The sequence below is a fragment of the Rana temporaria genome, chromosome 5 (genome assembly GCF_905171775.1).
Source record: "Rana temporaria chromosome 5, aRanTem1.1, whole genome shotgun sequence".
NCBI classification, from domain to species: Eukaryota; Metazoa; Chordata; class Amphibia; order Anura; family Ranidae; genus Rana; species Rana temporaria.
The window spans coordinates 256636938-256647052 of record NC_053493.1 but is presented as its reverse complement, the minus strand read 5'-3'; the positions used below and the strand labels follow the sequence as shown (position 1 = coordinate 256647052).

Below are 10115 nucleotides of genomic sequence, written 5' to 3'. Positions count from 1 at the left end.
TTTTAGCTAGAGAAGCAGCTTGCATCCAGCAAGTACAGGGAGATAAGCCAATGTAGAATGGAAGGTGTAAGCCAATAGGAGCAAGAGGAGGGTATATGAACGTTTTACCTGTGAGACCGAACAGGTGGGAAAACAGATGTCTCATTATCAGTATTTCCCAAACCAGGGTTCTCAAACTATGTGCAGAGTTACAGTATATTTTAGCTCAGTTTGTTTCCAACACTTCTGTTTTCAGTGTACACGTTGCATGGCTGCAGTAGGTGCATTTATATTTAGATGCCAATAGGAAGAATGGAAATCCCTCCCTGCAGGCTCAGGATTAAATGTTCAGAACATCAGGTTACCAGTGTTCATAGCGTTTAATAGAAGCAAAGTCATGGAGAAAAACAAAAAAGCCCTCAGCAAACAAACTGCTTGCTTGTATAAGAAATCATGCATCATTTTCAGGCTTTTCTAAAAATTTACCTTTTCAAGTAGGAAGACAAGTCAGTTTTTTTTTTTCAGAAATACTTTATTTTACCAAATATAAAAAGACAAAAATATTGTCTAACACACTATACAGGAAGTTACCCCAGTGCTGAATGTGGAAGCAAAATCCATTTTTTCTTTACCAAGTGAAAAAATAAATACCTCTTGGAAACTGAGGCTGTACAACAATGTGCCATAAAAAAGTAGAGCAATCTTCTAATTAGTTTTGACAAAAATGTCTGTGCAAAGAAACAAAATGCATAAGGAACAAATTACTGCTACATTAAGGCAACAAGAAAGGTATAAAGAACATCTTTCCATAAAGTGACAGTATTTTCCCAGCTTTTTTCCCCCTATTAAGCTGGGTATTGCACCACAATGGCCATCTAGAGTTTACTATACTGGTGCTAAATGCTTCCATGGTTTTGCAGTGGCAAGAGTCTGGCTCATTACAACATTCTAGTTTTACCAAAAGAAGACTGCAAAGCACACAGATAATGAACTTCTAGATAACCATAATGCCCAAGATATAAAGAAACAGGATGTTAAGACAGGATACAAGACAAAGAAAAAGATTAAGAACACAAAATAACACAATTTTCAGAACACTAGTGTATAGAACTTTCAAAAACTGTACATATTTAAAATGGGCAGGAGGACAAATACTGAATGACCCCATTTTTTTCAACGAAGTGGCATTCTAAAAAGTGAAGCAAAGGTTTACCCTGCAGATTTTAAAAGCCAGCACCCGCTTTTCTATATATCCTATTCTTTGACCTATTCTACATTTGCTGTATAGTGGCAAAAAAACAAAAAATAAGTAGTCTAAAAAAAGTACCTAAAGCTATTAATTTTTAAATAAAATCTAACACTCAAAGGCATTGTTTTACTCATCTATAGGAGTAGATTTTAATACTGGTTAAAAATATATTATTCAGAAGGGGGGGGGGGGGGGGGGACAACTCAAATAAAAACTTGCTGAAAGCTTTCAAAAATCTAAATGTATGGAAAATAAAAGTATTCTAGCATAAAAAGAACCAATTGACAGTTAAATGTAAATTATAATTGTTGAATCTCAACTCTAAAACTTTGAATTTGGCATTTTCACTTAAAAAAAATAGCATAACAAAAAGGGAAAGTCCTTAATGACTTAATGAGAATTTATGGAAACTGGCATTTTTTTTATTATTAAAAAGGAAAAATACATCCCAAGCCTTATTTTTCCAACATAGCCCTTAAAGTGAACATGTTGTATAAACATGGAATGAGCAGTTTTGAGCCTTAGTCAGAATGGGCCATAGAAAATCAATCTCTAGGGATGCCGACGAGAAAAAAAAAAAGTCTCTCTGATCAACAAAAATGACTAGTTTTGGGGGGGGAGACACACAAAAAAAAAAAAAAACACACATTGATAGAAAAAGAAAACCATAAAAAAAAAAAAAAAAAAAAACACTAACATTTTAAAATTTGGAGTACACACACTGAACGGTTCTGTGCTATGTTCAGCTTAAAAATAACTTGGGTAAAAGAACGACAGAAAATTCCAATTTACAACAGTAAAATGAACTAGAAAAAACACATCTCCATTCTTCCTGCAGAAAGATGCGTTTTATCTTCAATATCTTTAGTTGTAGCAAATTCGATGGTTTTAGCACTTTGTAGTGAAGTCCATTTGTAATATACATAGATACAGTTTATAAAGTGTCCTAGGCATCGCCTCTCAAATGACAGTCAGATTTAAAAAGCTTGTGTGTGTTGGTAAATAGACATGCTGTACATGATCCACTGAAGCTCTGCATACTGGACACGACTGTGGAGAGAAGAAAGAATTTTGTTAGCAGAATGTACGTGGCATGCTCTTGTTTTTACACAACTATGCTCAGGCCTATGCATAAAGAGGAAGTAAAACCACTGTTTTTTTTGTAAACAATCTGCTCATAATCTCTCCGTGCTTATCGCATTCTGCTTGAACCCCTACCACCCAGCAACACCCCCCCTACCCCCACCTCCCGTAGGCCGCCCAGCCGTTCAGAGACTTAAACAAGTGACCAACCGAGTATCCCTCATTGTATCATCCTCATCTATACACCCCCTAGCAATCTCATCTGGACAAGTTCCAAGGGGCTTAAGCCAGGTACGGCAAGCCACGGATCCCAAAGCTTAAATTTTCCAGCGTTACCCCTGTGCTAATAAATGTATTTCTCCATTATGAGCGTTTTACCCATGTGCTGTATCCATGTTTTAACCTTGGGCGGTATATCCGAATTCCAGTTTAGAAGAATGTTTTTTCTTGCCTGAAACAATGCCCTGGCAAATGCCACTCTGGTCACCTCCTCTGGTATCACCCCCTCCAGAACTCCAAGCAGGCAACAAAGTGGGTCCAGGGGGATGTTGGTCTGGAACACTGAATTAAGTGTGGCCAGAACCTCCGTACAAAATCTGTGGAGTTTGGGGCAACGCCAGAGCAGGTGAATCAAGTCCCCAGGCGCCGCCCTGCACCTTCCACACAGTGGATCGGGTGCCCTGCCCATTCTGGAGTTTCATCAGGGTAAAATGTAATAAAATGTACAACTGAGACACTTTTTGCGATACATTAAGCGAACAGGCATTAACTGCCTGTAGCGCCTCCTCCCAGCGTTCCCCTGTAATGGGTCCGACATCTGCCGCCCAATGACTCACTACCGTCATGGGGTGTCCCTCCAGAAATGACGATCGCAGCATGTTATAGCACTGGGAGATGACACCCTTGGTGTCGGATGTGTCCTGTAGTATATGGAAAACCGGAGTGGGGGACTGAACACACTCAATCGCATCTCCTGGGCTCTGTCCGCATTCTGAAGTTGCAAGCAGTAAACCAGCATATTCGGTGAAAGCGCATATCTAGACTGAAGCAAACTAAAAGGGAGCAGGCCTCACCATGGAAGACATGTCTAAGTGTGTTATACCCATGGGGCAGCATTTGGGTCCTTGCTTAATCTTGGCCTGTTCATTATGTGTTCCCCAAAGAGGACTATACTCAGTGTAACCCGTTACTTTCTGAAGCCGTTTGGCCTTATTCCATACCTTCTGAAGTAGTAGGTGGGCATGCGTTTATTAGGTTTTTAAAACTGCTGGGCCTCCAGCCCCTCAGGTATCACATCGGCTCCCAACAAAAGCGGGCGAGGAGCCCGCGGGCAATGGTACCATAGCCCCCCCATCAGGTGCTGCAACTGTGCGGCCAGGTAATATAACCAAGGGATGGGTAGGGCAAGGCCCCCTCCTTTGGACGTTGTAATTGCTCTAGTTTGACCCTAGGAGGTTTGGTGTGCCATAACAATTACCTAAAGGAGGGAGTTAACAACTCTGAATATTTTAAGCGTAAAAACTACTGCCGTATTGTGGAGCAGATCTAACAGCTGCGGCATTAGAATCATCTTAATAAGGTTTGTCTTGCCAGCTAGGGACATTTTTAGCTTGTTCCATATATGTATTTTGTTTCTTAACCGGGTCAGTAGGGGAGACATTTAATTGACAAAAAATAGGATTTTTTGTACTCACCGTAAAATCCTTTTCTCTGAAGTCCATGGACGGACACAGCTCCTTAAATCTTGACAAGTGGGTTATGTTCCCTGTTTACAGGAGAGGACTAGGCAGAAACATGTTAAATAGTTAAATACATGTTACATTAACAGAGTTGAACAGCCCCGCCCAGGGGGCGGTCCCTCCAGACATAACCCTCCTCACTGCAGCTTGCAGCCTCAGTTCGTAACAAGCAGTACAAACCTAAAAAGGAGGGGTGGGAGCTGTGTCCGTCCATGGACTTCAGAGAAAAGGATTTTACGGTGAGTACAAAAAATCCTATTTTCTCTTATCGTCCATGGACGGACACAGCTCCTTAAATCTTGACAAGTGGGACGTCCCCAAGCAGTGTCAAAAAACGAGGGGTGGGAAATATATCAGTAAAAACAATTTTAACTTCACCCCAAAACAAGCAGAGCTCCTCAACGGAGGAGGTGCAACTTTAAACAGCCGCCGGCAAAAACTAGCGGCTGAAAAAAACATCATAAGATGCACTCACAGCAACCATGTAAATTCTGGAAAAAGCGTGAACGGACGAGCAAATCGCCGCCTCGCACACCTGTGAGACCGACGCATGATGTCGGGAAAAAAAAAAAAAAAAAAAAAAACCCAGGAAGCACCAATTGCCCTGGTCGAAAGTGCCGTGACCGGAAAAGGGGGGCCCGCCCTTAGGAGCATAGGCCTGTATGACGGCCTGCCCGATCCACCGAGAAATGGTGGTCGACGAGACCGCCAGGCCCTTTTTTGGACCAGACACCGACACAAAAGAGAGTCAGAAGCTCCGAAATGGAGCCGTAGTAGGCTGGTATACCCGCAAAGCGCGTACCACGCCTAAAGTATGAAAGGCCGAAACCTCCTTCGGAAGAAGGGAAGGTCGCGGGCGCACCATCACCTAATCCTTATGGGGGATCAAGCATGGCGGCTTGCAAGACAAGACCGCCAACTCAGAAACCCCTCTAACAGAGGTAAAGGCCACTAAAGGGGCCACCTTCTGAGATAGTGTCAAGAGAAAATCTCTCTGATGTTTCCAAAAGGAAGGTTCCTGAAGAACCGAGAGCACCAGAGTCAAAACTCATGGGGGAAGAGATGGGCCAAGAGGGGAAAGTATATGACAAACCCCTTGCACACAAAAAAAGGGGACCCACCAGGGAACGGGCCGCAAAAAGGCCACTAAAAACACAGCCAAGGCTGAAATCTGCCCCCAAACGGTGCTTTAAGCAATTTTTAGATCCAATCCAAGCTTTAAAAACAGCAGGACCCTGGACATTGAAAGTACGCCCGTGGACGTCACTCCATCCCTTCGCACCAAGAGAGGTGCGACGGTAGATCCTCCGGAAGAAGACTACGGTGCCCTGTTGAGATGACCGAGTCAGACAGACCCTGGTCACCTAAAGTCTGGCTTCCAATAACCATGTTAAGCAAGTCAGTGACTGTACAACAGGAGGAAGTATGGGACCTTGAGACAGGAACCTCCTGCCCTGGCAATCGCCAGGGTGCCTCCGCTACCAGGCGCCCGATATCAGCGTACCAAGGACGCCGAGATTAATCTGGAGCGATTAGAATCATCGGGATCTCCTCAGCATCCACTCTGTGGAGCGGCCGAGGAAGCAACTACCATGGAGGAATGGCAAAAAATCACCGATACAGACAACACAGGGCCACCAGCGCGACTGACGCGTCTGTACAAGATCACTAGACCTGGCCACTAACTGACACCCTTGCGGCGGAGACAAGCTGCCAGGAGATCCATGCCATGTGAGGCTCACCTCCTGCAAGGGAGCCGAAACACCCCAAAGCACAAAGACCAGTCGCCCTGGTCCAGCATCTGGCGACTCCAGTAGTCTGCCTGCCGGCATACCTGATGGTAGACTGAAGCCACGGCCGTGGCGTTGTCCGGCTGAAACCAGATTGGTCGACCACAAGGAGAAGCATAGCCTGATCGCCTAAAATAGTAGGACAATGAACAGTAGACAGCACCTGGTATTCCCAGGCGGTCTTCCACCAGGCACTAGCCAGGCCCGACCCTGGGTAGCTACCGAGACCAGACACATTCAAGGAGGTGTGGTCATAGGTCCACGCAAGTCCAGCGACTCAGGGCCGACTGGACCCCCCAGTTTTGTGAACCTCCAGGTTCACAACCCGTGAGCTGGCATTCGTCGTAAACACCGACCACTGGAAGGAAGGAACAACTTCCCGGACCGAAGAGTCGGGAATCTCTGTCACCAACTCAGAGAGACTCTGACTAGGTGGCGCACAGGAATCTAATGATTTCAGAGACAAGAGATTTTTACCACCTGGACAGTAGTTCCACTGGAAAACCAGGGTGTGGAACTGGGCATACAGTACCACCTTGAAGGAGGCTACCCACAGACCCTGAACCAGCAGGCGCCCGGAGAGAAGACCGATTGCGTGATGCCAATACCTTCTCCGCAGACTGAAGAGTCTGCAATTTCTCCAGGGGAAGAAGGACCTTTGCCACTGAGGAGTCTGGATCAACACTAGATACTCCAACGCTGAGTCGGAACCTAGCATGCCCATAATTTGAACCCTGGGTCGCACACATGTAGGGCAGGCTTGCTGCCACTGAGCTACACTTTCTGGCCTAAACGTCTAACATCCACCCGAATCTTCGGAGGGTCTGAATGGGAATAACCCATCCACTAGGTCGGAGACAGAAGCTGCTCTCAGAAGAAAGTCGTCAAAGTAGCCAATGAGGCAAAGCCTCGCTGACCCAACAAAATTCAAATAAGTGCGAGCTCCTAGCTGAAAACCCATGGTGCTGACGCCAGATCAAAAGGGAGGGCCACAGGCTGACAGAGACCCTTCTCTCATCACGAAGCACAGAAAAAAACACTGTGACATGTGCAAAACGGGACATGCATGTATGCGTCCCTGATGTCCGAGGACGTCAGGACATCCCCCGGATGAAGCGCAGCTACCACCGAACAAATGGATTCCATGCGGAACTACCCGACGTTCACAAAGGTATTTAGGGCCTGAGGCCCATAGAAAACCCCAAAACTCTCGTCCTGCAGGAAAGGTAAAATTACCTTGCAGCTTAGCAAATCCCACACTGCCCAAGGCAGACCGACGTGCCGGGAGGGGAAGACACAAGGACAGAACTTTGTTCTGTGGATAGGAGGAAACCCTATCTAGTACTCCGAAGAGACCACCTCGCAGACCCACTAGTCGGAGAGCAGGGAGGTTTCACTGAATTGTGAACCTGCAAGCCACCCCTCCCACCTAGAGACAGGGAGGGAAGGCTATATACATTGGCAGGATTTGGGTGCCGGCGTGATCGGCTTATGCACCCAGGGACAGATTAGTCCCCCAGCTGGGCCTTTGACGGCCTGGGAGGGTTGCCCCTAAATAATACACACACATAGTGTGTATGTATATTATGTAGGTGTATGCACACATGTCTTTGGAGGAAACCGGAGTACCCGGAGGAAACCCACACAGACACAGGGAGCGACAATGCAAGCTCCAGGCAGATTGGAGATTCGAACCAATGACTCTTTTGCTGCCAAGTAATGGAGTTAAGCACTACACCACCGTGTGCATAAAACCATTCTGAAACAGACGCCCTGGATAACAAGGGCGCAGCATTCAATGAAGCATCACAGACCTATATGAGGCCCTGGACCAGCTGGTCCGCTAGGCTAATAACCTCAGGAGAGAGTCGGTGCTCCTCCACTGTCTGGTGCAAAATGCTCACTCTGTGAGTTGTATACAGCACTAGGGGTCAGGACTACTCCAAGATGGCCGCCGAGCGTTCAGAACGCGGCCACAGGAAAAAGGCCAGCACAATGTAAGCTGCGCCATAGCGTGGCTACGACAAAATGGGCGCCAATGGGAGTTTTCAATGTAATTGAAAAATCTCCCAAAAAAAAAATAGCGCCAGCGACCACTGAGACCCCAGTGTAGTGGCCACAATAGGCCGCAAGCCAGACCCCAGCATGGTAAACATGGAACGGGTCAGTACTTCGGATCTTCTATCAGTCAGATCCATACAAGTAGGGGTTCCCGCCCGGCGGTGAGGGACTACAAAAGCCCTCAGTGGCTTTTCTCATTCCGCATCTCAGAAATTATCAAAGAAGGGCACAGAAGGAAAAAACCTACACAGCGGTCTGATTTGTGTGATCCAAAAAAGACCGAGCCCTTGGCGGAAACCCAGCTGCACTATGCAGCTTAGGAGAGTCCCTTGCAGCAGTAAAAAGCGCACCCATAAATGCCTTATTCTGCCCTTTTTTTTTTTTTTTTTTTTTTTTTCCAACTAGGTACCTAGTCCATGGCTCCATAACAGAGCATTCCCCAGGGGATAACGGGGGAAGGGGGCACTCTTTTACCGCCCGCCCGCAGTCCACCCCCACCCTGGCACAAACTGTGTCCAGGACTACAATAAAAACTCTGTGGGAATCACAGGTGCTAACACCTGCTGCCACCACCAGCATGTGGGGAAGGACCCAGATACTGACTCCAATATTTACATATAGTGTGTATTATAATATGCACACCTGTCCATACAAATAGACAAAAGCTCCTAGAGCCCTATTCAGGGCCTCTCACCCACTTGCTGCGCTGACCAGGGGTAACCAGGGGACTCCCTCAGGAGGAGACTGCCCAGCGCTGCCTGTGAGGAAAAGAACCGTGAGGTAACTTTTGCAGGGACCTGTGTTTAAACAGGAAAAGCCTCATAGGGCTGTTTTATTTAAGGATAAGACACAGATACAGCATAAAAAGCAAAACCGTTACAGGTGTCACCAATCAGTCAGCGTCTGCTGAAGTATAATCATAAACATCTGTGCTCATCACAGGGCTTTTTACCTCACAGGAAAGCCCAATACAACAAAAAAAAAAAAAAACACAGGCCAGATAACACAGTCCCCTCAGGAAGGCCCCCTCCCCCCTGACAGCGGCAATGTTAGCAATGCAGCAAGGGAAAGGAGCAGGGAAGTAAGGGGAAGGGACCCCCGAACCCCAGGAATGCCCAGCCGTACCAACCCACCGAAGCAGGAGGGACTGTACTTACCCGTCCGAGCGAGGACTCGCTGACGCATTCCTGACAGAACTACAACCGCAATGGAGGTAGCTGTCGGCCCGGTCCACTGTGATTGAGACAACACCACAGCTCAGTCATATGTGGACCTCGGAGCAAAGCTCACCGGCCACCTCAGGAGTCATGAGGTATGGCGTGGCAGACCAAGCCTCTTTGCAAAGGTGTGCCCACGCTTGCTGGTCGGACTGAGTAGACTACAAGGATCTATAATATCCAGCCTGTCTCTCAGCCAACAGTTGAAAGAAGATTCTTCAAGAAAAAGTAAAGTAAAATAAAAGAAAATTTCTCCTCAGGGCGCTGGGCCCAAAGGGAGCCATACGTCCTTCTCCTTTGCTAGGCAGAACGAAACTGAGGCTGCAAGCTGCAGTGAGGAGGGTTATGTCTGGAGGGACCGCCCCCTGGGCGGGGCTGTTCAACTCTGTTAATGTAACATGTATTTAACTATTTAACATGTTTCTGCCTAGTCCTCTCCTGTAAACAGGGAACATAACCCACTTGTCAAGATTTAAGGAGCTGTGTCCGTCCATGGACGATAAGAGAAATCTATTTTAGAGGACACATGAACACCCAGATATTTGAAAGACGACACTATGGGGACAGGGCAGGAGAATTTCTCACCGGGCATGGGGGTCTCATCTAGGAACATCAGGGCTGATTTTGACCAATTGATGGTAAGGCCTGAAAAGCGGCCCAAGTCAGTGATAAGTGACATGTGACGAATCTCAGATACCCCAGGTGGGCACATCCGCCAGACCTGTGTCTCCTGTCCTCCAAACGCACCCACAGCCTGCAGATTTGCCATCACCAGCCCTTAACCCCTCAATCACGGGACAATCCCCACAGGTGTTGAGGGTTAAACATGCAGAGCTTAAACTGTTTATTAAATTCCAAGACATACAGTTTTACACACAGTTAGGGACACTCCCCTTAGCCTTGTCTAAGAGGGGAGGGGGACAAGGAACAACCAATGGGAACTGAACATCTGTACATTGAAACAGGCTACAGATAAACCTAATGAGATTATGGTAAG

At 46.7% G+C, this 10115-nt stretch overlaps 1 protein-coding gene across 1 annotated transcript in view; it reads right to left on the bottom strand.

Annotated features, from left to right (window-relative positions):
• Positions 1–490: 490 nt before the first annotated feature.
• The window catches only part of LOC120940737 (myosin regulatory light chain interacting protein), a 51572-nt gene continuing 41947 nt past the window's right edge, over positions 491–10115 (bottom strand). Inside the window, exon 7 of the mRNA XM_040353754.1 lies at positions 491–2278. Within this exon, the coding sequence (XP_040209688.1) occupies positions 2189–2278 (90 nt within the window). The 3' untranslated portion in view covers positions 491–2188. The remainder of the gene's footprint in view (positions 2279–10115) is intronic.